This window comes from Citrus sinensis, chromosome 2, assembly GCF_022201045.2.
Source record: "Citrus sinensis cultivar Valencia sweet orange chromosome 2, DVS_A1.0, whole genome shotgun sequence".
NCBI lineage: Eukaryota > Viridiplantae > Streptophyta > Magnoliopsida > Sapindales > Rutaceae > Citrus > Citrus sinensis.
In genome coordinates, this window is record NC_068557.1 from 23532043 (window position 1) to 23559847 (window position 27805).

At 33.0% G+C, this 27805-nt stretch overlaps 3 protein-coding genes across 3 annotated transcripts; all 3 read left to right on the forward strand.

Annotated features, from left to right (window-relative positions):
• Window positions 1–2291: 2291 nt before the first annotated feature.
• On the forward strand, window positions 2292–9704 carry LOC102614597 (histidine kinase 4). The gene is made up of 11 exons (XM_006469224.4): window positions 2292–3523; window positions 3829–4062; window positions 4183–4352; window positions 5116–5334; window positions 5429–5615; window positions 5710–5761; window positions 5872–6101; window positions 6369–6467; window positions 6618–7333; window positions 8048–8554; window positions 9006–9704. Exons 1-11 carry the CDS (start codon window positions 3182–3184, stop codon window positions 9268–9270), a joined length of 3021 nt encoding a protein of 1006 aa, XP_006469287.1. The 5' UTR covers window positions 2292–3181; the 3' UTR covers window positions 9271–9704.
• Window positions 9705–15147: 5443 nt separating this feature from the next.
• Window positions 15148–17120, forward strand: LOC107175679 (brassinosteroid-related acyltransferase 1-like). The gene is made up of 3 exons (XM_015527344.1): window positions 15148–15579; window positions 15995–16462; window positions 16617–17120. Exons 1-3 carry the CDS (start codon window positions 15148–15150, stop codon window positions 17118–17120), a joined length of 1404 nt encoding a protein of 467 aa, XP_015382830.1.
• Window positions 17121–23815: 6695 nt separating this feature from the next.
• On the forward strand, window positions 23816–27670 carry LOC102614313 (receptor protein kinase TMK1-like). The gene is made up of 2 exons (XM_006469223.4): window positions 23816–26478; window positions 26839–27670. The coding sequence occupies exons 1-2, from the start codon at window positions 24168–24170 to the stop codon at window positions 27369–27371; spliced, it is 2844 nt and encodes a 947-aa protein (XP_006469286.1). The 5' UTR covers window positions 23816–24167; the 3' UTR covers window positions 27372–27670.
• Window positions 27671–27805: the final 135 nt, after the last annotated feature.

Sequence of the window (27805 nt, forward strand, 5' to 3'; positions counted from 1 at the left end):
ATATTCGAGGGTTGTCCACTCCACTCATATTTCGTGAGGAATAAACTAGCTCTACTAAATTATTTGATAATTGAGAAAAGATTGTAAATAACCCTCATAAATATTTTTATGGAGGCTCAAACCCTTGCACTCAACATTGTAAGTGCAAGGGCTCTCCCACTGGACTAAAGGCCCATTGATTAAGTTAGAGCTTTGTTACTTCAGCCTTTTGTGCCGTTACATCTGCTTCCACCATCAAGGTTATTTATGTTGATTAGTTGAAGGAATGATATCAAACTAATATATGAAAAATTTTTGTTATAAACCTTGAAATTAATTTCACTAGAGAAGGGAACCATACCATAAATTTGGATGGAATTAAAAAAAAAAACTACAAATCTCCAATTCTCCATCATGAATATTTAATTATAAAGTCACGTGACCTTTACCTAATGGTGAACTACTATTCTCAAAGTTAAACATGACTATGAGGGTAGATATTTCGAGTTTCTATGAACTCAACTTCTCTCAATTAAGGATAATCAAGTGAAGATTATCTATAAATCTTTCTCCCTTGTAAAATACAGCAGAGACATCTCTCGTTTGTGAGTTATTTTTTTGGATATGTACTTTCATAGAATTTAATATAATAATATAAGTCTTATTTATATATTTGATTGTAAATATCAGTGTAATAATTTATTGTTATAGCAGCTATAAATATGTATGCAATACAATAATTTAATGCGTAATCAATTTAAAAAAAAATTAAAAAGTCATTTCGCATTTGTAAAAAAGAATAAAATATATACTTTTGTAGAGGACAGTCTTGAAATTCAGCTGAGGGTAAAACGGGATTTATATAATTTCCGAGGGAACGAGATCCCGACTTGTCGAGATGTCATTATCGCAAAGATTTGCGATACTGATTTTTGGACTCATGTGTCTTTTGTTTTCGCCTATTAATTATTCATTATTGTTGTTTATTTTTATGTTCAATTTACACACAGTCTCTCTCTCCTCTAGGTGAGAGAACTAAATCATAACTAATTAATTAATTAGTAAATCTTTTGGGTGAAATAAAAATTCAAATTGGGTGTGGACCATAATAAAAACATAGAAAAGTTAAAAATGCAGCATAATTAATTCTTCAAATAAAAAAGTCACGATAAATTTTCAAAAAACAATCAATAACAATTAGACTTAGTTGAATTCTAGTGACATCAAAGTACAACAAATCTCTTAAGTTCGCATTTGCCTTTTAGCCTAATAAATAGACACCATGTATCATAATATAAACAACCCAAATAAAATCATAAATTCAAGATTCCTTTTTTTATTTTTTGAACATTGTTATATATTATATTAGATATTATAATTAATATTTATAAATATATTATACAACTGAAACTTTTTTCGCAGCATGTACTCATCTAAAGTGCTGTCAAGATTCTTTAAACCCTTTTTAATATTTGTAGGCTGTCCACTTCACTCACATTTTGTGAGAGATAAATTGGCTCCAGTCAATTATCTAATAATTGAGGGATGACTGAAATTAACCCCCTAATACTTTTATCTGATTGAACCCTTACATTCAACATTATAAGTATAAATATTCTTCCACTGCACCAAAGGTCCATTGATCAAGATTCCTTGAGTGTATGGTTTGAGTCCTAGTAATGGTTGAATATTAATTCTCCTTCTAATAAAATTGAATAAGAATCTATTTCCTCTTCGTTATTTGTAATAATAGATTAAATATTCTTTAAGTATTAAATGAGGGTCAAATTTTAAGTTGTGTCATAATAAAATTATTAAAATGAGTTTTAATTTATTTTTAATTGTAAATATTTATAAATTTGTTATTATATATATATATATATATATATATATATATATATATATATATATATATATATAAGGCAAATGCTAAGTTACAATAATTGTAACATACATTCTTCATGTGAACCACATAAATTGTGGATCCTACAATTTTGTGTGGTTCACATGAGAGATGTATGTTACAATTATTATAACTTAGAGGCTCCCTATATATAAACATATATTCAGAGAACAGTAATCAAACTAACATATTGATATGAAAAGTACATTCAAATAGGAAATTCAGAGGAGAGGTTAGAGCATGGGGACACATACAACATAGTCACAGTCGCAGAGTGTGGTGTCAATTGTGAAAGGTGTGTAATAAAAGGAGGGAAAAGGAAAAAGAAAAGAAAAAAACTAAGAGACAGAGAGGGGGGGAGAGAGAATTGAATAGTTAACCGTTAACGTGGGGCTCTGGCGAGAGGGAGACAAGAGACAATTGCGTATCTACAAAAATCATAAAAATTCGATTCAGTTTTGCTTTAAAAAGTAACAAAACATTAAACTAGAAAAGCTTAAGGAGATATTTTAATGTTTAATCAGTTTTCTTACAACATCAAAGCGAAATAAAATAAAATAGAAAGCCACGCGGATGAACATTCAACGATGACCAAACTGTAGTCACCATTATTCAATGTACCAACACCTCGCTACTCTCCTAACAAATCTTTTCACATTTATATCCAGAAGATTTTGTTCTTCGCTCTGTTGTGCTTCGCTGTTTGTGTTGTGTTTTCTGGGTCAATACTTCATTTCTGTGTAGTGTTGCGGTTTGATTTTTCATTAAAAAAAGAAAAAAAAAACTGTGAACGTGCTCTTACTTTGTCTTGTTTCCTCTGGGCTCTGAACTTATTAAAAAAAAAAGATTAAAAAAAATTTCACGCTTGAAAGAGAACATGATTAGCGTGTTCCTGTTGTTGTTAGTTTTCTAAACTAATAATCCCCGTTTCTGGGAGTTTGAGCTGGGTTCTTGCTTTCCATCTTTTGAGAGTCATGCTTGTCTCTCTGAGTTTGGAAAAAAGTTTCAATCTTGAATTCTTAAAAATCGTTTCTTTTTCGTGAAAGTTGTGTGCTTTGTTTTGAATCACGCAAAACAATGCTGTTAATCATAACTTAGTTGGAGTTTATCATCACCTTTTTTTTTTCCCCCATCTAGTAATTGAGAGTACTTTAAAGAAAGTTCCAATTCTTATGCTTGATTTTTAATCTTCGCTCGAGGCTGTTTTTCTAGCTTTTAGATATGAAATGGGTATCTAACAAAGAACAAGAAGCAGAAGCACAAGCAGAGATTTTGTGGTAGTGTTCTTTTTTGTTGATTATGGGTCTAAAGATGAGAAAGAATCATTGCCACTCAGTGGCTCTGAAAGTAAATGAACAAATGGGGACCAAAATAGGATACACATTTATTCAGTCCAACAGAGCTTGGCTCCCTAAAGCCTTGGTGTTGTGGATTATGGGTATGGCGTTTATCAGCATGTCAATCTACAGAGGTATGGATGAAGAGAACAAAATCAGGAGGAAGGAAGTATTGGGTAGCATGTGTGATCAGAGGGCAAGAATGTTGCAAGATCAGTTTAATGTTACTGTTAACCATGTTCATGCTCTTACCATTCTTGTCTCCACCTTTCATTATTTCAAGAATCCATCTGCACTTGATCAGGTTTTTGCTTTTTCTTTCTCTTTTGCAATTTTGATTATTTGCTCTCTTTTCGTTGGGGTGTTTCGGATTTGTTTGACTATTATGAAAACTCTGGAAGAGGAGTTTGAATTTGGAAATTTACCATTGGTTTTTTGCTTTACTAAAGGGGAAAAAAATAAATTCAGTTTGAAATTTGCTGCTACTCTTTCATACGCTGATCTAGCTGAATGATATAGTTGAAGACTAATTAATTCAACACTAATTTAATTTATACTTTCTTGTTTCGGAGTAAATTTTGGGTGATGGATATGTTTTTACCAATGCAGGACACATTTGCGGAGTACACTACCAGAACAGCTTTTGAGCGGCCATTGCTGAGTGGAGTTGCTTATGCACCGAGAGTGGTTGATGCACAGAGGGAACAATTTGAGAGGCAGCATGGAATGACCATAACGACAATGAAGAGTGAACCTTCGCCCATACGAGATGAGTATGCACCAGTTATGTTTTATCAAGAACCTATGTCCCACGTTAAATCACTTGACATGATGTCAGGGGAGGTATGTTGTTGAATTATAATCTTTAATTGCTTGTTTTCTGGTGTAAATCAAATTATTTTACTGTATGCCACATAATCAGGTGTTTGATTGGACTTGTAATTTCTGCATTGCTTGATATAGGAGGATAGAGAGAACATTTTGAGGGCTAGGGCTACTGGGAAAGCAGTACTAACAAGACCTTTTAGACTGTTAGGTTCTCATCATCTCGGCGTTGTGTTGACATTTCCTGTATATAAGTCCAAGCTACCACCAAGGTCCACTGTCGAAGAGCGCATCAAAGCAACAGCAGGGTAAGTCTCGGTATTTGTCCTGATTATTTTAAACTTGATGTATTTTTAGACATTTTGAGGTTGGCCTTCTGTTTTAGTTGGAAATATATGGGAGTAATGGAAGACCAAAGCAAGTCAATATGACACATGGATGTTTAAAAACTGATGCATGGAAGTGAGAGAAAGTTTCTCCATAAAACTGCGAGTATGATGCACCAACATTTGAAAATTTCTTGCTGAATTTTCTTACTCAAATCAAATTACTGGCTAGTTCAATAGTATATCCTTTAAGGACAAGTTAAATAGTAATTTTGATAACAGAAAAAGAAATTAGCTCATTTTGCACCTTCTTAGGAACTAACACACATAAGTAAGTGGAAAAAGCTCTAGTTTTTCTTTATATTTTTATATCAATGAGAAAAAAATTCTTTGCTATTTAATTAACATCCTACCAGTGATGTTGACACCATCACCTTTGATACCAAGCCAACTTCACTATCGATTCATTTCTGTGTGTACCGATGTCCTCTGCTATAATTGCAGTACTCACTACATGATTTGTATTTTGAAGCCAACCATCACCTTTGATACCAAGCCAACTTCACTATCGATTCATTTCTGTGTGTACCGATGTCCTCTGCTATAATTGCAGTACTCACTACATGATTTGTATTTTGAAGCCATCACCTTGTTCACTGGCAGAAGCCTTGGCTTCCAAATTCAAGTTTATTTGTTAATGTGTCCAGATGCCCATTAAGCTTAATAAACTTCTTAATGAAAACAGATACATCGGTGGACCTTTTGATGTAGAGTCCCTTGTGGAGAATTTGCTTGGGCAACTTGCTGGTAATCAGGCGATTTTGGTTAACGTTTATGATATGACTAATGCTTCTGATCCGTTAATCATGTATGGTGACCAAAATCAAGATGGTGACATGTCTCTTTTGCATGAGAGCGAGCTTGATTTCGGAGATTCTTTCAGGAAGCATAAGATGATATGCAGGCAAGTGCGTCTAGTTAGTGGTCATTATTTGAAAATGTGTCAGAGTTCCGGGAGTTTTCTGATCGAGATATTGATTACATTGAACTCTATGCAGATATCATCAGAAAGCATCTACACCATGGACAGCACTCACTACCGCATTCTTTCTCTTTGTGATTGGTTTATTAGTAGGTTATATCTTATATGGTGCAGCAATTCACATTGTTAAAGTTGAGGACGATTTCCATAAAATGCAGGAACTGAAAGTTCGAGCTGAAGCAGCTGATGTTGCCAAGTCCCAGGTATAATATCTAATGTATTTTTCAAACACCAGTTCACCTATGGTATAGCAACAACTTTATCTCACCTAATTGTAACTTGCGCTCATGATACCAGTTTCTAGCTACTGTTTCTCACGAAATTAGGACGCCCATGAATGGCATTCTTGGTATGTTCCAGATCTTGTTTATAAAGTTTTTTCTTCTCAAAATATTAAGTTTTCTTAAGGCACTTGAATACCTTCTAATCAGGGATGCAATGGTATCTTTGTGATCGTAGGAATGCTTGCTTTGCTTTTAGACACAGATTTAAGTTCCACGCAAAGAGATTATGCTCAAACTGCTCAAATTTGTGGAAAGGCACTGATAGCATTAATAAATGAGGTTCTTGACCGGGCAAAAATTGAAGCTCGCAAGTTGGAGCTTGAAGCTGTCCTGTTTAACCTGCGAGCAATACTGGATGATGTCCTCTCTTTATTTTCTGAGAAGTCTAGAAACAAAGGCATTGAGGTAGCCTGACAAAATCCTAATGAATGCTCATATGTTTCTGTTCATCCATTACCACGTTATTTGACATCAATGGCTTAAAGTGCCCTTAAAATATCATCATTTTTCTAAATTTGTTGCAATGTGAAATAAAGCTCTTGTAGTTTATGATAACTGCTGCATATTTTTACAGTTTCAAACTGACTTGGTTTATTCTCTTTTTAAATTTCTGGGGTGTTTCGACATATGTGAATGGTGGCAATTGGCATCTACTCAAATGGGGATGTGAAGCTGGCAGTATTTGTTTCTGATAAAGTTCCAGAATTTGTTATTGGGGATCCGGGCAGATTCAGACAGATCATTACAAATCTTGTGGGAAATTCTGTCAAAGTAAGTGTACTCTCACTGTGACTGTATCCTACAATTCTCTTGTTGCAGTTGATCTACTGACGACTTGATTTTATTTTCCACCATTACTGTCATTTATTAATCTTTGCAATTCAATTACTTGATAAATTTCACCATACTAATCTTTGACAGTTCACTGAACGAGGGCATATATTTGTTAAAGTTCATCTAGCTGAACGCACAATGGTTAAAACAGATGCGAAAGATGAAACTCTGTTGAATGGAGGAACAGAAGAAGGTGCCTGTAGGTCTGGCACTGGCCAGTTTAATACCTTAAGTGGTCTTGAAGCAGCTGATGGGCGGAATAGTTGGGATAAATTTAAACATTTAATTGATGCTGAAGGCTTCCAGTCTAATGCTTCAATTATAAACATGATGGCCTCTAATGGAGGCTCAGAGGATGTGACTTTGATGGTATGTGTGGAGGATACAGGAATTGGGATTCCTTTGTCTGCCCAGGAGCGGGTTTTCATGCCCTTCATGCAGGCAGATAGCTCAACCTCTAGACATTATGGAGGAACTGGTATAGGCTTGAGCATCAGTAAATGTCTGGTTGAGTTGATGCGTGGTCAGATAAGCTTTGTAAGTCGCCCTCAGGTTGGAAGCACATTTTCATTCACTGCAGTTTTTGGGAAGTGCAAGGAATATGTATTTGAGGATATTAAACAGTCAAAATCGGAAGATCTTCCTCCTGGTTTTAAAGGATTGAAAGCAGTAGTAGTTGATGAAAAACCAGTCAGAGCTGCTGTAACCCAATACCATTTAAATAGACTTGGCATCATGGTCAAAATGTCTAGCAGCATCAAGGATGCATCTTCCACTGCAAAAAATGGGTTAACGTCATCTGAGTAAGTTTTCCAGTTGAATCTTGTTAACTCTGAGGAAATTTAAAAAAATGCGATAAGATGATACAGACTACTCCATGACTTATTGGTCCATTGCTGATGACGATGTTTGTAGTGTGATCTGGAGATGAAACCATGGCAATTATTTCCTTATTTTCTTTTCCAGTCTTTCATGCCACTACATGTTGTTTGAGGCAGGAAGAATCTTTATTAGACTATGCACACGTATGATGCATTTTCACTTGAACGTTGACTTTCCATCCTTAAAATTTGCTGTAGAGTTACCTAGTTATTTTCCCAAGGTTCAGATCAATCATTATGATTGAGAATTTAAATTAAGCATTAACTGCATTCCTTGCTTCTTATAGAATTTCTTGAGTTGGACCAAATTGATTTCCTAGTATGTTTCTCCACTCCATCTTTTTCCTCCTCTATGGATTCACTTGGAGAATTAGAGAATGTTATTCCCCAATCTCCTTCATCCTCTGGGAATTTAGTCTTTCATTCTTGAGTAGAAATGTGTAAATTGTACCATACCAGACTCAATCTACCTGATATCTTAACGGAGCACCTTTTTATGCTAGGCGCTTGTGCTTATGTGCTTGTTGCCATTGTTTATGTGTTGTATTTACAGAAATAAAAGAATAGCTGCCTTTTCTTACTTGTTAATATAAATAATTGAGCCTACTGATTGGTATTCCTTATTGAATAAGGCAGAGATAAGTTCCAGCCTGACATCATTCTAGTTGAGAAGGATTGCTGGATTTCTGGTGAGGATAGCGGCTTTAATGCTCAACTATTGGACTGGAAGCCAAATGGACATGTCTTTAAGTTGCCAAAACTGATCCTTCTTGCAACCAATATTAGCAAGGATGAATGTGATAAAGCCAAGGCTGGAGGTTTTGCAGATACCGTGATAATGAAACCTTTAAGAGCAAGTATGATTGCTGCTTGTCTTCAACAGGTTCTCAGTACAGAGAACAAGAGGCAAGCTGGGAGAGGTGTGCCCAATGGATCTAGTTTCCATCAGGGTTTGCTCCGTGGCAAGAAGATTTTGGTTGTTGATGACAATGGTGTAAACCGCATGGTTGCTGCAGGTGCACTGAAGAAGTTTGGCGCCACTGTAGAGTGTGCTGCGAGTGCCAAAGCTGCATTGGACAAGCTTCAATCACCACATTGTTTTGATGCTTGTTTCATGGATATTCAGATGCCAGAAATGGATGGGTACGTTTTGCACTCTTTAAAAGGCAGTTATCTGTTTCATATTTTGTTGTTCTTCATTGATCTTTACATAGACATCCTTCTTCTATAGCTCTTAAGATTTAACGTATGCTTTTATTTATATGCCTTCTTGATGATGAATATATGCCATACAAACCTGACCCTGTGGCTATTGGGGCAGCTTGACTATTGTCTGATGGGAATAAGTTTACTTTTCTATGGGGATCAAGATCAAAGCTGTATAGCTTGTCGAGTACTTGACATTATCAGAGTGGCTTTACTCTCTGTTAATATTCATATGCTGATGCTTCTAGATGCAGAAATCATAAACTCCGTAATCGTCTTTTCTATTATCTGTACATCAAAATAGTTTATGTTTATATACAATTTTTTATATGCAGAGATTGTTTGCGGAGGATGATATTAATTTCATCTATATTTCTTCTCCTTCCAGGTTTGAGGCAACCCGTCGAATCCGGCAGATGGAGAGCAAAGCAAATGAGCAGATGATGAATGGTGGATCCTCGGTTGATGGCACTGCCAAAAGAGACGAGTTGCACTTGCCAATATTAGCCATGACAGCTGATGTAATTCATGCCACATTTGATGAGTGCCTGAAATGTGGAATGGATGGATACGTTTCAAAGCCATTTGAGGAAGAAAATCTCTATCAGGAACTTGCCAAGTTCTTCAAATCCAAACCCCTCTCAGGCGCATAACAAGAGCTCTAAACCTCCTGGGAATGAATCAATTCCTTGTTGAATAGATTTAGAGGGTATGCAAGCAGCACTAGCAATTTTTGGATAATCTGCTGGCTTACTTTGGATTTCCACGGATGGCGACAACAGTTGGTTTTCTTCGGTTTTCGAAGATTCTTGCAGTTATTTGTCTAACCAACTTCTATTAACTTGACTAGAATCCAAGTACATGTATACTACAACAAACCACCCTTTACCCATTTGTATGTATAGATCCTTGGAAGCTTTGAAAGTCGAAAAGGTGTATATCTATTTTTGAATGGCTTTTCTTAGGAGAAGGGATGATGGGTACTATGACTATCTTGATCTGTACAATTTTCTCTGGTAACATACTTGGTCCCTCGACATTTTACATAACTGAAGTATGAGTTGCTTCGGTGAAGCAATGTGTGGGACTTCAAAGTCTTTTATCAAATTTCAGCATTCATCAAAATGCGCCAGGGTCCAGGCGCATTCGAACTTGTGATCTTGGGCCTGAAACTGATCGAAAGATTTTCATGGAATCAAAGTCTTAGTATTCCTTTGGAGCCGCACTCATGGGTTCGAGTCGAGTACCATTGCTGGGACTCGATTAGCTGCCCAATAAAATTAGGTAGAGATCTATTGTCTTCCCGTCATTTGGGATATAATAGATATTCTTTTGGTATTAAGTGAGAATAAAACTTCGATCTATACCATAATAAAATGATTAAGGAGAGTATCCATTGATTTTTTATTATAAACGTCAGTAAAGTTTTAATTGTAATATATCAGTATATATATATAAGTCTTCCTTTCTGTGGTTGCATGTCATCATTTACTAGTTCAAGAAAACACAATTTCTCCAAGTTTTATTTTAGTATTATCTTCATGAATTTAATTTAGCTTTTTTTTTAGTATTATCTTCATGGATTTAATTTAAGCTAGTTTTTTCCGTAAAGCTTTTTCAACAAGTTGTCGCTTTTGAAACTCCCATAATAATTGACAAAAGCATTATATTTAGCATATGCTCACCACGCAAATATCCTTTGTTTATAAAACTTCACTGAAAACTGATATAACATTGATAAAGGCAAAATCGACTGGTGATGACTAATCATTATTGTATACCTTTGTAGAAATGAATATGGTAGTAGGAACTTGGTAGTCTAAAAATCACAGCGTTAAATGGGCGGTGGTTAATGGCTCAACTCCATTTAATAAGCATATACCAAAGCAGTCAATTAAACAGCTTACAATTAAACAACTTGATGAGCGAAGCCTGCAGGCTTTAAAACTTGGACCTAGTTGAGCCTGTGTGATGAGTCTATTAACCTTGCATCTACAAGGCAGGCTAAGCCCATCATGACCGTAGTACTTAGTAGTAATAGTAAGTTTCAACCCAACCCCGCAAGAACAGAACATATATAACAACATATAATGACAGGACGGTAAACTCAAGTATAAGCAGCAGAATCATATTAGACCTCAATGACCCCACAGGCTGCCACCAGAAATCAAGGAAATCTATATTGAGTTATAGTAAATGAAATACTCTGACATAACGAGATGGTTAATTATATATTAAACTAGAAAATAAAACCGCGTTTCACGTGATTTTGAAAAAATAATTTAGTATTATTATTTTTTTTACTTTACACTTGATGAAACTGATAAAAAATATGAATTGATTTTTTTTAAGATGAGGCAGTCTTATAAAAAATTAAAAAAAGTTATTAGCCAGCAATACAAATAAAGAAGCAACGCAAGATAAAGAATAAAATGAGAGAATATATTATAGAGTGATTTTATTCATTCCAATTGTATGTGTACAAAACAAAAAGATGAGCTATTCTTTTATAGTTACATAATCACTCCATGAAATTAATGAAAAATTATGGATCATAATTCCTTGTAAGATAGTGGGAGTTATAGGGAAGCTAAAGGTTGCTAATGGGAGATAGTGAGGAGACTAAGAGATATATGTTATGAACATGTACATTTGTTTTAATAAATTCATAACACTCCCTGGATGTTCATTACAAAGAATATGCCTCGTTAAAATCTTTACATAATTGTTATTGTGTAATAATAATCAAATTAATTATGAGAAGATGAAAAGCCAAATCTAAAAGAAAATTTCTCTATTTATTAGATAATAGAGAATATACAAAGATAAGAAATGGTGATGCCACATCACCTCCTCAAGTCCCAGCTTTATATATAAACTAGAAAATAGAACTGCGTTTCATGCGGCTTTGAAAAAAGAATTTAGTATTATCATTTTTTCTTACTTTACACTTGATGAAACTGATAAAAAAATATGAATTGATTTTTTTTTTAAGATGAGGCAGCCTTATAAAACACAAAAAAAAAGATATTAGCCAGCAATACAAATAAAGAAGCAATGCAAGATAAAGAATAAAATGAGAGAATATATTATAGAGTGATTTTATTCATTCTAATTATGTGTGTACAAAACAAAAAGATGAGCTCTCCTTTTATAGTTACATAATCACTTCATGAAATTAATAAAAAATTATGGATCATAATTCATTGTGAGATAGTGGGAGTTATAGGGAAGCTAAATGTTACTAATGGGAGATAGTGGAAAGACTAAGAGATATATGTTATCAACATCTACATTTATTTTAATAAATTTATAACACTCCCTGGATGTTCATTACAAAGAATATGCTTCATTAAAATCTTTACATAATTGTTATTGTATAATAACAATCAAATTAATTATGAAAAGATGAAAAACCAAATCTAAAAGAAAAATTCTCTATTTATTAGATAATAGATAATATACAAAGATGAGAAATGATGATGCCACATCACCTCTTCAAGTCCCAGTTATATATATATATATAGATATAGATAGATAGATATATAGATAATTACCAAATTCTAGATTACAGTCACAAATGAAATGCCAAATTGCAAGGAGAAGATTTAAAACAAAATAAAAATTACAAGAATAATGTACGATATATTATCTCCTATATGTTCAGTCATCAAGTATTGAAACATTGAATGAATATGTAGCCACACAAAACCCGAACCATGTTTCTTGTATCCGAAAACATTACTAAATCCTCAGTCCATGTCCACGTGGTTTTGGAAGGAACAAAGAACCCTAATTACAACTTACAAGTTCTTTCCCTTTTAACAAGTTTCAAACTTTATTTTAATTTATTTTTTTGTTTACATTTGCAAGTTGATCACTTAGTTTAGCAAGTCAATACAAAACCTAACGTATAATGCCAAAGGTGGAGCGTCCTGAAAAAGAAAAGAGATCCCACCAACATTACTATATACATGTACATTAAACAAATGCATGGTGCTTTTGTAAGCCAATCTTTTAGCTAACTTTGCTAAAGCACAAATAGAGTAAAGACATTTTCTTTTTAAATGATAAGAGACCATATGCATGTTTTCAGCAAAATTTGTCAGCCACGGGAAGACAAAAAAAAAAAAAAAATTGATAATTTGATGCATATATGTAGGCCACTTGTCCTTATACTAAATGTTTTGTACGTGCCAATGGGCCTTTGGACCCATAGTTAAGTAGGATTGTGAGGGTAGGGGTTCGAGTCCTTATGGACTCAAACTTCTTCAATTAAGCATTATGCATGATGGTGTTGAATTATTTGCAAGTCTTTCTCTCTTGCGAAATGCGAGTGGAGCATATAAATTTCTCGTTTGTGAAGGCTATTTGTTTGGACATGTACTTCATAAAATTTAATGTAATAATGTAAATCCCAATTATATATCTGATTGTAAATATCAGTGTAATGATCTACTGTTATAGCAGTTGTATGTATAATACAATAATTTGATGTGTAATTAATAATTTAAAAAAATATTTTGTACGTACCGTAGGGTTCCGTTGGACCATACAAGTGTCCAACTTACACACCTTTAATAAGAATAATATATGTTAATTACTGAAGGATGTGATGAAAGGAATGATATCAAGATTATGAATTTAATTTATCAAATCTTAATTATATATTTGACACTTGACTTCTAATCGCTCTCACTAGAATTAACAATGACTTTTCTTGATTCCTAATTACTTTTTCTATCTCTGTACATAGAAGTAAATAAAAATTGCATTGATTAGGGTTAACTAATTTTATCGGCTAGCAATGATAAAATAAAGAAGGTGATACAGACGGCAAAGTTATCTATATGTTTATATAGATTTTTAATATCATACTTTTGATTTGCCAAATATTTACCATTTTCTATTTTCTATATAGGTTTAAGTGATTAGGTATAGGTAACACAAGAAAGCTGAAGTATGTACGTCATATTATTTGCAGCGGTAGCTTTCTCTATAGGCGAATAAGACTATAAATTAGGACCTTATATTTTGGGAATACTCTATTTTTTACTATTTTCCTAATAATACTCTAATTAATAAAGATTTTTTTAAAATTAGTATTGCAGGAAAGCCTATTTAACAATTATTCTACAATTAAAATTTATTTTTTTATACAAATTCTATATTTGATATCTTTGATGTTAAAGATATATAACTAATAATATAGTCTAACTACTAATTCATTTGTTATTAGTCTTTCAAGAAAAGTAAATAAATTCTTTACCTTTTCAGTTAAAAAAATTAATCACACAACATTAGAATCTTATAATTAGTAAACAAAGAATGAATAACTAAAGAATTTCTTAATGTTTTCTTGACTATTATTTTAGGACCTTTTTTGAAACTTTTTAGAATATTCTTGGTTATTGTTGAAATTCAAGATACAATTAAATATGTAATGAACTTTGTACTCTTTTATTTTTCTTTGAAAGTTGAGATTATTGAATGTAAGGAGACCACATAGAAATATTGGCCTAAGCCACCAAATAATCTAGAGCTGGACTGATTATTCGATACAACTTTTTTTTTTTTTTGCATAATCTACTATGTCAGTAAGACTCATAGTGACTAAGAGAGAATTATTCATTCGATTGGATGATTGACTAAAGCATGATTTTGGAACTCATTAGGATATCTTACCAGTAAGTCGATTATGGCCAATTGAACACAGATCAATTGCTTGTGACTGAAACTCAAACGTGTACTGATAACTCGACTTTTATATATATTTATGATAATAGAACTCTTTTCTACTATGGATGTCTTTATTTTTTAAAGTGTAAAATAATTTTTCAACAATTTATAACGTTGTAAATTCATTTAACAGTAGTGTGAAATCTCAAATTTGTATTTTAAAAGATACAGGCTCGTCACTGAGACTGACTAATAATAATGGTCACGTAAAATTTGTCCCAACTCCCAAACAAGATATTCCGTAGGACTCGTCCCCACTACCGAAGGATCACCTTTCTTCGACTTAGAAATACCCTACAATTAAACAAACAAAATAAATAAAATCACAAACTTGCTTTGCAAATCATAATCCATACCGTACTGTAAGTTTTTTATTGGCTACTAATTAGTTAATTATATTAGTGCTCTGGCCCTAATAGTCTATGTATAGTACACTGTTATTTTTTATATTTGCAAATTGGTACTAGATTGCATGCATATACTCTATATGTAATGTTTTCAAATTAAAGCCTTGGCCATTTATATGTTACGTGGCTCGTCCCACTACACAACTGTCCGAAAAAGAAACCTTAGCTAGGCCCTTACCTGCTTAAAGAATTAGGGTTATTAATTAATTTATTTCTTCAAAACTTGACCAAGATTCCACAACATCATTATTAGTTTTGAAATATATGAACTAAGGTTTTCCTTAACTTTCATGAAGTACTGGAGTTGAGAGACATCATTGTTAGTTTCTGCATTAAATTTTCCACTAATCTTAACCATCATCAATATACCTTAATAACTTAGCCATGGATCTAGAGATAACCTTGAAAGAGACTATAACAGTAAGACCATCTGAACTGCAGGCAGCCAATATACAAACTATTGAGCTCTCTGGTCTTGACAGGATATCTCCTGCAATGCTCTACACCATCTTCTTTTTTAAATCCCAGCTGAAAAATGATGGAGAAAATCCTATCGAGCTCGAGAGAGCGAAAAGGGCTCTCCAAAGGGTGTTGGTTTCTTGGTATCCAGCAGCAGGTAGGTTTAAATTCAATGAGACCACAGGGAAGCTAGAGATTGACTGCAACAATAAAGGAGTCACCATGATAACTGCAGTGACCGAATCCAAGCTTGAAGAGCTTGGTTGTTTGCATGAATACAAACCCTGCTATGAAAAGCTTGTTCCTAAACTCTGTCAATCCAGCGATGTTTCGGAAAATCCCTTAGTCCTTGTGCAGGTTTGAATTTCTTGAAAGAAACCTAGATTTATGTAACTTTTAATTTTCTTCAAGAGAGAAAACGACTGAATAGTTTTCACTTCATTTTGTATTCGTTTTCATCTAATTTGGTGCATGCCCCCTTATCTCTGTTTTGGAGTTAGCTTAACTTATGGAAGAAATTAAGATGATAAGATCCTAACCCTAGATTGAACCTTGACCTATTTTTAATTCCATGCGAAAGGCCAACCAGCTGGATTATCCTGCAAGGATATTTTATTTTGCAAGTTTATATGTTATAGATGGTATACATGCAGCTTTCTTTAATTACTCTATTTTAATGGTTTTTATTTTTATTTTTTATTTTACTTCTTTGCTTGTTATATGGGCCTAAATTTCCACAAGTCTTATTCTCTTCACAATTTCCTTTTGGAAGATTACTAGTTTTGCTTGTGGGGGAATTTCAATCGGACTTGGAGGTAGCCATGCCTTATTCGATGGTGTAGGAGCATTCAAATTTCTAGCATCATGGGCTTATGTATCAAGTGGGAAAGATGAGTCTGATCTTACTTTCCCCAACCATTCAAGAGATGCTCTATTGCATGCAATCTCTTCTCCTAATTATTCATGTCCTGATACGAGTGCTGCTTCAATATATGAACAAGACCACGTTGCAGCCATTCAAGATCTATATCGCATACCTATGCAAGCCATGGCCTCTGATGACAGATGCTGGGAAACAGCACTCTCAAAATTCGGCCAGATCGACCCACAAGGTGAGCTTGTACTTGTCACATTAAGTGTGAAGAAGGTAGTTGTAGATGCTTGGAAAGGAATGGCAATTGAAAGCGGCAAACTTACAAGGTGCTCCACATTTGATGTTCTATGTGCTCATGTTTGGAAGGTAATTTTCATAGTATGTTCGTAATTAAATCTTTTATAAATGTATACGTGGTGGCAAAACATGTTTCAAAGATCAGCACAACTAAAACCAGCATTATATTAAACCCCAAATTCTTTAAAGTTTTGTCGATGACATTAGTTCTTTGTCCATACAGGCAAGAGTGATGGCTCTTAAACTACATCCGAGCACCAACATATGCTTGCAGTTTCCGGTGGATTCGCGAAGCAGGCTCCGACCACCACTTGGTGAAAACTTCACCGGCAATGCCTTTGTACTTGCCTCGGTGTCATGCTCGGTGAAAGATTTACTCAAAGAGCCTCTTCATCAAACAATTCAAAGGATTCAAGAAGCCAAAGATGTGATCACCGATGAATATATCAAATTATACGCAAAGGCTCTCGAGTACTCTTCGGATAAGTTTTTCCCCTCTATGAGAGAATTGACTATCATAACTGATTGGCTAAGATTTCCCTTTCATGCCCTTGATTTTGGATGGGGACCAAGACTTTCAGGTGCAGTTCTATTAGCAACTCCTGTTCCGGAGACTGCTTTCCTAATGTTAGATCTTGAAGGAGGATACCTAGTTCGACTTGGAATTGAAAAAAAGCACGTGCAAAATCTCATCAACAACTTCAATAACTTCGACTTTAACTACTGATCATGCATGCATAATCTCTGTGCGTGTATTTGGGTTTCTAATCAGGATTTTTGAACATATTAAAGTAAGGAATCAGTAAAAAAATAAAAATACATAAATTTCAATATATTATCAAATAAAATATATTGTAATATGTATTTTTTAATTTTTTAAATTGTTCCTAATTTTAATATGATTAGAAAACCCTGATTAGAACACGTATACATATATGTCTGTGTTTGCATGTGCATGTTCCAATAATAAGATATTTGGGTAAAAAAATAATGATGATCCATATATTATATTATATGTAAATTGCCATCCTGTTGATGTTGTTGTAATAAATTATGCATGTATGATGTGTCCTGTAAAACAGAAGTCAATATATAAGTTAAGTGGAGAGTTGTGTTTGTGTCAAGTGCTGTATCATGTTCGAAGGAGTGCCGAAATATATTTACAATTCAATTTCTCTACAATCATATTATTACATCGAACCTAAGAAATTCTTAATATATATATATGTATGTATGTATGTATGTATGTATAAATTATTGCTTTAAAAATAAAATAAATACGTTCCTAACCAAACCCAACAATAAACAATATTCATAGAAAGGCTATAAAATTCTTTAGTGCTAGTTTCAATCTTAACGATATGTCATCATAACTCATAAGACTATAAAAGAGTTAATTTTAAATAGGGAGGTTGTAAATTTTCAATTTATTGAAATCAATATATATACACACCCCATTTATCTTCTTATTGTTTTTACAGTAGCTAAAAATCTTGACATCATAATTTTATAATATTACTCTTATTTTCAAGTATAATTTTATTTATATTTATTACAAATTAAATAAATCATATAAAATTAAAATTTAAGCACTAAAAATAAGAAATATATGTTTTGATGTGAATAAAAAATTAATAATAAGATATTTTTCTTGTACTTTTTGTTATTTTATAAATATTTTCTTATAATAAATATATAAAATAACAAAATTATAAAAAATATTTATTTTTAATTTTTATGTCAAGAAATGTATTTCTTATTTGTAATAGTTATATTTTTTATTTTAATTTCTATTTATATAATAAATATGAATAAAAGTGTGTTATTATAAAAATAATAAGGACATATATGATATATATAAATTTCACTAACAAAAAAATGACTATCTCGCTTTTAAGGGTTCCTCTATGATGCTGTAATTTTTTTTACATTATCAATAATGTATTAATTGTGAACCATTAGATCTAATCAATGGTATACAATATTTGTACTAAAAAATAATTTAAAAATAATGGTAACCTTCAAGTGGGTGGATAATTTTTGTAAAATAATTGTGACCACCCTTAGAGTTTGAAACAATTACACTTAAATAGTATATTTTATTTAAAATTACTTTTCACCCCTCCTTTAAATTTGTAATATGATAATCTCTTTTAAATAAATCTTCCTAAATCAGTTACCATTAAGTATAAAATATAATATCAAGTAGGTTATTTAACACAAAGTCTTGTAATAATTTGTATTGTATGAATTTAATTACAAACCATTAATACTTAAACAATAATGATAATAGAAAGTATTGCAATAAACTATATGAGTCACAACAAATGAGAAATATTTTATTTACCAATTATTACTGAAAAATATATATGTGTCTATATAACTATAGAGTGATAAATATTTTGATTTAAATTTTTTATCAAAAAATTAAACTATTTATTTCATGCAATTCAATTGTGGAGGATATAACATTATGAAATGTTGTTTTGACTTTCAATATCAACCATTAGACTATGAGATATTAGTGGCTCAAATATTGTGCCAAAATTTTAAGTTAAAGTATCCCAAACCATATCTTTATAATGGAAATATAAAAACATACAATGATTTTTTTCCTCATTTTGTCTATTAAATATTATTTGATGTAATATTTTATTTATTGTCACTATTAATTATCATAATAAAAGTAATGACTTTTCGTAGAATAAAAATTTTATAATTACTATCAAAGAATAACAATAAAATAATCTTTCATGATTCATAAACTAAAGTTAATTAGGAATATGTGTTAGATTTAACTTTTATGAAATTAACAAAGTGACATTTGAAAATAAAATGAAAACAAGCTAGTGAAAGTTAAATTTTATAAGGCTGAGATAATTTCCTACTATGTCAATAAAAATCTAAAAATATAAATGATTTTCTTTCACTTTTTTCCCACGTAAATATTATTGGAGGCAATATTTTATTTATTGTCACTATTAATTATCATAACAAAAGTAATGATTCTTAATAACATAAAATTTTATAATTACAATCAAAGGATATCAATAAAATAATCTTTCACGATTCATAAACTAAAGCTCATTAGAAATATATATTAGATTTAACTTTTACGAAATTAACAAAGTGACATTTGAAAATTAAATGAAAATATATAGGCTTATAAAACTTAAATTCCTACCATGTAAGGATATTATTTGTAAGATAAATATAAAGTTAAGAGAATAAGTATATTAAATGGGTGTTAAAAACAATACATACTTCATGATCAATTATACAATGGCCCTTAATATTATATAAAATAATAAGTATTTTAATATACGATATGAAATTTTATTAAAACATATGTGATCAAGTAATTTTTATGTTACAAGCAATCTCAACAATGAGTTTATTGATGTAACTATGACATTTACTTAAGTATATGTACTTAGTTGTGTTATTTGTTACTATTATATCATATATAAATTTTACAATTGCAACTTATTTATTTGATTTGTGTTAAATAACCTGCCATTATATTTTATACTTAATGGTAATAGATTTTGAAAGATTTATTTAAAAAAGATTATCACATTTCAAATTTCAAGGAGGATTGAAAAATAATTTTAAATAAAATATACTATTTAAGTGAAATTATTTTAAACTCTAAGAGTGGTCATAGTTATTTTATAAAATTCTCACCCATGTTAAACGTTTACCATTATTTTTATTTTTATTTTTATTGTAAATATTGTATACCATTGATTAAATTTAATGATACACAATTAAAAATATTATTAATACTGTAAAAAAATTACAGCTTCATAAAGAAACCCCACTTGTAAATATATTGAAAAAAAAAAACTGTCTTATGGAAACTGTTGACTTGCGTTATTCTAATTCCCAACGTGAACGTGTCAACGTGAGAGCATGTTTTCAAGTTTCAATCAGTCAAAACTTCATTGAACAAGTTTTTGGGATAAGGCTACGTTGCAGACGCCGCACCTAACAGCTGCACCTTAGCCAGCTCCACAAAGGGTGCATCTGGCAAGCAATTTCTCTCTCCTGTGCATGTGTGTCCTTCCACCATTGGGCGTGTACGCAACAGATAATGTACCGTAGCAAGTAGCAAGCTCCCAAGTGTTTGATGTTGAAAAATAAAATTTAGCCGGTGTTATATGTGAAGAACATGCGGCCTCGCAGCACATGGACACGAAGGTTGCACGCACGCGCACAAATTCAATTGGGTGGCCTTTGAGTGGGCGTCCAGACCAATTGACAATGTCTTTTAATTTAATTAATTTGAATTTCAATGCCAACAAGACAACAACTATCTCCATCAACAACCTGTCAGGAATCAATACTTGCAATTTATGTTCCATCCATTGTTTCCCACTTCCAAATGCCAACTAGAAGAATTGAATGTTGCTGTCTTTCTGGGATTTTTTTGAGCAGTTGATAAATACTGCACTGGTTAATATTTGGCGCTTATAAATGTTAGTCAATTTCAGAAGCTTCTGAAAGATGACGTGACATGAACGTGGGGTGGATTTATTTATTTATTTTTCATTTAAGGAGGCCAAACAATTATAAATGATATATGAAAAAAAAATCGTAGCATCACTTTTTAAATGAATAAATGACCACCCCATGGTCGGATTGGTAACAACATTAAATTTGTAGCAGCTGGTCCGATTGGTAACAACATCAAATTTGTAGCAACTGACGCTTGAATTTGAGTTTTGGAGATAGCAAGGGAGACAAATAAAAACCTATTTGAGTTTTGTCCATTCTTTATTTAAAAAAAAGAAAGAAAGAATATAAAATAAAATAATAGTTTTTACAAATTGAGGCTGAACAAAATAAAGTGATACATAAAAAGAAAAAAAGTAGAACAAAAAGATATGTAATGTAATTTTTGCCTTTCACGACAAATCAATCCAAATCAAGATAAGATTTTTTTTATACATTGATAAGAGTTAAGTGTCCATCCATATAGAATCATAGATAATAAATTTAAGATTAATATTATAGATAAATATCGACTCATATTTTCAATAATAAAAATTAGTACATTAAAATTAAGAAGTCTGTTTCGAAGTTTTAACTGCACCCACAAAGTAGGAAATGGATTAGTTTCCCTAATGCAATGCTTCAAAAAGTCAAAATCTAATTACTATGAACAAAGATATTTTGATAAAATGAAATGCTATGTAAAATAGAAGAAAAAAAATTATTTTCAGGGTTTTTTTTTTTTGGGGGGCCGTAGTAAACTAGAATTTAAGTTGACCGAAACGATAATTAAGAAACAATTAAGGGGTTTAAATTAATCGAGTTATTCAGAAAAAAATGTCAGAGGCTTGTTAATGCTTACAGAACTGCCAGCCTTTGCTTTGCTGCTAGGTTGACAAATATGCCATGCACATGTCGGCACAAATTGCTAAGTGAAAATAATTATAATATACGAAACCAGACAAAAGATTAGCAGTAATACTCGGTTAATTTGCTTGTTGGCCATTTTTGTTAAGAGAAATTATCACTAATTCACATTAAATTTTTTATGTTATTAAAAATATTTTAAAATTTTAAATTTACTCAATTTTTCACCATATATTTATAATTTGTATCAACCATTCAATAAAATATTATTTAAAATATAAAAAATAAAAAACTATTCTTTATAACCAATATTCAATTAAATATACCTAAAACTCTATTATTCTCCTTAACTTAAAAAAAAAAAATTCTAATTTATCTTCACAAATTTACGTAACCAAACAAAATCCACAAATTACCTAAGCCTAATCCATAAACATACAATCAATCTAGTCCTTAAATTTGATTCCATAATTAAAAAAAATATTTTGAGTATTGATAGACATTAAAATTTTTTTTTTATCTCAAAAGATATGTTATTCATTAATTGGTTGATTATTCGATACAAGATCTAAGTAAATTAATTATATTATCTATACTAATTAATTGATGAATGTCACATCATTTGAGATAACTTTTTAAGATAAAAGATTTAGGATATATAGCGTTACTCTTTTATTTTATTATTGATAGTGCAAAGGAAAAAATGTCCTTGAATTCAAGGATAAAATGACTGTTTTATTTAAATTATGTTAAATATTCTAATAGCATTAATGTTTTGGTGGAGGGTTGATACAAATTACAACTTTAAGATAGAAAATTAAATAAATTCAAATTTTATAATATTATTGATAATAGAGTAAATTTAAGGTATATGTTTGATAATTTTCCTTTCGTGAATTCATTCAATCACAAAACTATTGATATTTATTGTAACTAGAAATTTATTGAAATTACAATTACAACTAAATTAATTATATTAAATCTATTAATAATTGCTATTAAAAAAGTTGGATATTCATGTGAGAAGTGTAGTACTGTATATAAGTTTCCATTTGAAAAAGCAAATGACGAAGGTGATCCTTACTAATTTAGATGAGTACGAATTTACTTAACTGTCGCTTTAACATTATATAAACCTAAAAAGGAAGAAAATTTACATAAATCTTGAGATAAATGGAAACAAAATTGAGAAAATGGGAAAATCTCATTGTCGAAATCTAGAAGGTATAAAATCTTTCTTTTACGAATCCAAAATATTTGTCAAAAAACAATTTCACATCAATAGTACTGCATTAATTGGAATACATCATGAAATTGGGAGAATCAAAATTAGGCAGCTGGCGTCACCATATCAAAAGGCTTTCCTTAAATATAAGGTGTTTGTAACTTGCAATAACAAAAGACCAAAAATGAAAGAGAATGAAAAGTGGTGCACAATTTCAAAACGACAAACCTTTAGGATTTATTCCCCAATATTTTAGTTTTGAGACTATTAGAAGGCATTGACACAGTTACTTTCAACTTGTGCTTGCTATTTTTAACCCCACGTCAATAGAATAGAGAGACAAAATTACGATAGAAAGAGTTACTAGGTGAAAAGTAAAACTGTATACAGGTGGTTAACTTAAAATATTGGTTACAAAATTATATCACACCTCTCATCATTTAATGAGAATTAATAAATCTTTGAACCTATATGATTGTAGAAAATTTATAAATTGAATCAATTAACACCCATTAACACAAATTTATTTTTATGTAAAAAACAACTCATGCCAATGAAACATGTATCCCAAATAACGTCAAGATTGATATGATTGAAACAAAATGGAACATTTATAACCTCATCATGTCATGCGCATATCATATGAATTGTTGTATAATAGCCAAACTCAATAATAACTCAATACACTTCCGCACGATATAGAAAAGGAGTGGTCCATTGCAGTCAGTATCACGGCATGCTGCAGGCTGCTTGCTTGATGGTCTCGAGTCCAGGTCCCCAAATTCCCAAGCCATATAAAAAAAGTGGACCCCACTTGCATGTGCCAACTATTTTCACTTTCATTTTCTTTTCTTTTCCTCCAAACACAAAAATAAAAAGAAAAAATCCACGCCTTTCTCTCTCATCTTTTCAAACCCAACTTTTCATTTTCCCTGTGTTACATTCCTCCCCTCATCTCCGCCGCTTCATCTGTCTGTCACTCTCAGTCTAACCTGTGCGTGAAAAAACACGTATCGCTCTTTGGAAGGAATTAAAAGAAGGTGAAATTTCATACAGACAAATAAACAAACACCTTGCATTCAATGCTTATAAAACCCTAAGTAAAACCAAAAAAAAAAAAAAGGAAAAGAAAGCTGTCGCCTTTCTCTCATTTCCCTTCGCTCTCTCTTCAATTTTCCCCAGAAAATGAAGAAACGCCACCTGGGTGTTTCTCTTTTTCTCCTCTCGCTTCTTTCTGCAACCCTCTCAGTTAATTCCCAGTCCAGCTCAGATGCCGCAGCCATGCAAGCTCTTAAGACCAGCCTGGGAAACCCGGCAAGCTTAGGGTGGACCGACCCGGACCCGTGTAAGTGGAAGCATATTCAGTGTAGTCCCAGTAACCGGGTTACCCGGATCCAAATCGGCGGACAAAACATCGAAGGAACCCTCCCTAAGGAGCTGAATAGCCTCTCTTCACTAACAGTACTAGAGGTGATGAAGAATAAACTCACAGGGCGGATCCCAAGCCTTTCTGGGTTGAGTTCTCTTCAAGAAGTGCTTTTTGATGACAATAATTTCACCTCCGTGCCATCAGACTTCTTCAAAGGCTTAACGTCTTTGCAAACAATAAGCCTTGATTATAATTCGTTCGACTCTTGGGTAATACCTGAAAGCTTGAAAGATGCCACCGGTTTGCAGCGTTTTTCTGCAAATGGAGCTAACATTACAGGGACTATTCCAGATTTTCTCGGGGGAGATACGATTCCTGGACTGATGCATTTGCATTTGGCTTTTAATTTTCTTCAAGGACCAATTCCATTGAGTTTTGGCAAGTCTTCTATTCAGACCCTTTGGTTGAATGGGCAAAAAGGTGACTCAAAGCTTAATGGATCAGTTGCAGTGATACAAAATATGACTTCTTTGACTCAGCTATGGCTTCATGGTAACTCTTTTACGGGTCCTTTGCCTGATTTATCTGGGCTGAGTAGTTTGCAAGATTTCAGTGTGAGAGATAATCAGTTAACGGGTATTGTTCCTTCGTCTTTGGTTAATCTTCATTCGCTTGCTGTTGTCAATTTGACTAACAATTTATTTCAGGGTCAAACCCCAAAGTTTAGTTCTTCTGTTAGGTTTGATATGGCAAAAGGGTCTAATAGCTTTTGCTTGGATGATGCTGGTGTTGCTTGTGATGGCCGGGTTAATGTTTTGTTGTCAATTGTGAAATCTGTGGGTTACCCGGCGGTGCTTGCGGAAAGTTGGAAAGGAAATAATCCTTGTAATAGTGACTGGAAGGGTGTGTCATGTGATGCTGGAGGAAACATTACCGTTGTCAATTTAAAAAATTTGGGGCTTTCGGGTACAATTTCTTCGAATTTTTCTAGGCTGACTTCCCTGAGGCAATTGATGCTTTCAGGCAATGAACTTACTGGTACTATACCAAAGGAACTTACAACTCTGCCTAGTCTCGAGATGTTAGATGTGTCAAATAATCATCTTTTTGGTAAAGTTCCAAATTTTAGACAAAATGTGATTGTTAAAACTGATGGGAACCCTGATATTGGAAAAGATAGTAGTAGTTTTACTCCTAAGTCACCTCCTGGGAGTTCGCCTACACCACCCGGGGGTGACAGTGGAGGAAATGGTTCCTCTGGTGGTGCGAATAAGAATTCAAATACAGGAAAGATTGTGGGTTCTGTAGTCGGTGTTGTTTGTGGCGCGTTTATTGTTGGATTAGGTTTTTGTTTGTATACCAGAAAACGGAAGCGTTCTGGTCGGGTACAAAGTCCAAATGCTGTGGTTATCCATCCTAGTAATGGAGGAGATGGAAATGCTGTTAAGATTACGGTTACAGAGTCTAGTGTTACTGGAGGTGGAAGTGAAAGTCAAAGTCTCACAAGTAGTGGGCCTAGTGACCTTCATGTCGTCGAGGCTGGAAGTATGGTGATTTCAATCCAAGTTTTGAGGAACGTAACTAATAATTTTAGTGAGGAAAATGTCTTGGGAAGGGGGGGTTTTGGGACTGTGTACAAGGGGGAACTGCATGATGGGACAAAGATTGCGGTAAAGAGGATGGAGTCAGCAGTGGTGAGTGAGAAGGGCTTTGCAGAGTTTAAGTCTGAGATTGCAGTTCTTACAAAGGTTCGACATCGCCACCTAGTGGGGCTTCTTGGCTATTGCTTGGATGGAAATGAAAGGCTTCTAGTTTATGAATACATGCCTCAAGGGACCCTTAGTAGGCATCTTTTCAACCGGAAGGAGGAGGGATTGAAACCACTTGAGTGGACTAGAAGGTTGACAATTGCCTTGGATGTTGCTAGAGGTGTTGAGTATCTGCACGGTTTAGCACATCAAAGTTTTATTCATAGGGACCTCAAACCATCCAACATTCTTCTTGGTGATGATATGCGGGCTAAAGTTGCAGATTTTGGATTGGTTCGTCTAGCACCAGATAATGGAAAGCATTCAATTGAGACCAGACTAGCTGGAACTTTCGGCTATCTTGCTCCAGAATATGCTGGTAACTAATTCTATTTTTTTCAGATTGAGGTGAAAGTGTCTAATCGACATTATCTTTTTCCCCATAATTTATGCAAATGTTTAATCTTCCTACACCACATACTGCCTAGAGATTTTTATCATTTGCACTATTAGCAACTGGAAGGCTTTACTGGATAGGATTAGGATGTTTAGTTTGACAGTGAAGGATGCAGCTAGATGGTCGCACTTCTCATTTTTTCATTTTTACTGTGTTTAATAAGTCAGAGGTTCCTTTTAATTTTTCAAGTGTATAGAATTGATTTGTGTTTGGTGTTTACTGAGTCAATTTATTTTTTTCCCCTCTGGTTCTAAAGCTGAAACTTCTGGTATGACTTGGCAGTGACTGGACGAGTGACTACAAAGGTTGATGTGTTTAGCTTTGGAGTTATTTTAATGGAGTTAATCACGGGTAGAAAGGCTCTCGATGAAACCCAGTCTGAGGACAGTGTGCACCTTGTAACATGGTTCCGCAGAATGCATATTAATAAGGACACATTCCGGAAGGCAATTGATCGAACAATTGATCTTGATGAAGAAACCCTTGCTAGTATAAGCACTGTGGCTGAGCTGGCTGGTCACTGCTGCGCAAGGGAGCCCTACCAGAGGCCTGATATGGGTCATGTCGTTAATGTACTCTCATCTCTAGCCGAGTTGTGGAAACCAGCAGAACCAGATTCTGATGACATATATGGCATCGACCTTGACATGACTTTACCGCAAGCATTAAAGAAGTGGCAGGCATATGAGGGAAACAGCAACATTGGTGACTCTTCTTCTTCTTCATTCCTTGCCAGCACAGATAATACCCAGACCAGCATACCCACAAGGCCATCCGGATTTGCTGATTCATTTACATCAGCTGACGGACGATGAAGGAGGGCAAGAAAGGAATGGAAGATTAGATGTGGGTATCTGTTAATGGTTTCTAGAGGTTTGCTTTGTTCATTCTTTATGCTTCTTTGTTTTCTCTCTTTGTGAGGCTTGGTTCTCTTTTTGCTATATTCTGCTGGAGATGCCTTAATTCTCCGCATTATCTCTGTAGTTTGAATTTTTTTTAATGTTTTTCTGGTTTTCAGAAGTTCTTAAAAATGCAAATAGAGAGATACTTGAGAAAGAGTTGTTCTTTAATGTTCATCTCTTAAGTGCTTTATTTACAAGTAGTTTACTCCTTATATTTGGTTTCATTGATATTGGAATTGATTTTGATTCATTCATGCTTTTTATTGCTTTGACATGAAAAAGGCTCTACTCAATTGTCATTGGAAAGCTTACAATGAAATTATTGTGCATGCCTTGGCTAATGCTTG

Excerpts from the sequence above, each read along its gene's own strand:
- LOC102614597 (XM_006469224.4), top strand. The coding sequence starts at position 3,182 with ATGGGTCTAAAGATGAGAAAGAATCATTGCCACTCAGTGGCTCTGAAA. Across the intron at positions 4,063-4,182 it reads TTGACATGATGTCAGGGGAG|GAGGATAGAGAGAACATTTT; the intron begins GTATGTTGTTGA and ends TGCTTGATATAG. Across the intron at positions 5,762-5,871 it reads GCCCATGAATGGCATTCTTG|GAATGCTTGCTTTGCTTTTA; the intron begins GTATGTTCCAGA and ends TTGTGATCGTAG.
- LOC102614313 (XM_006469223.4), top strand. The coding sequence starts at position 24,168 with ATGAAGAAACGCCACCTGGGTGTTTCTCTTTTTCTCCTCTCGCTTCTT. Across the intron at positions 26,479-26,838 it reads TCTTGCTCCAGAATATGCTG|TGACTGGACGAGTGACTACA; the intron begins GTAACTAATTCT and ends ATGACTTGGCAG.
- LOC107175679 (XM_015527344.1), top strand. The coding sequence starts at position 15,148 with ATGGATCTAGAGATAACCTTGAAAGAGACTATAACAGTAAGACCATCT. Across the intron at positions 15,580-15,994 it reads ATCCCTTAGTCCTTGTGCAG|ATTACTAGTTTTGCTTGTGG; the intron begins GTTTGAATTTCT and ends TCCTTTTGGAAG. Across the intron at positions 16,463-16,616 it reads TATGTGCTCATGTTTGGAAG|GCAAGAGTGATGGCTCTTAA; the intron begins GTAATTTTCATA and ends TTGTCCATACAG.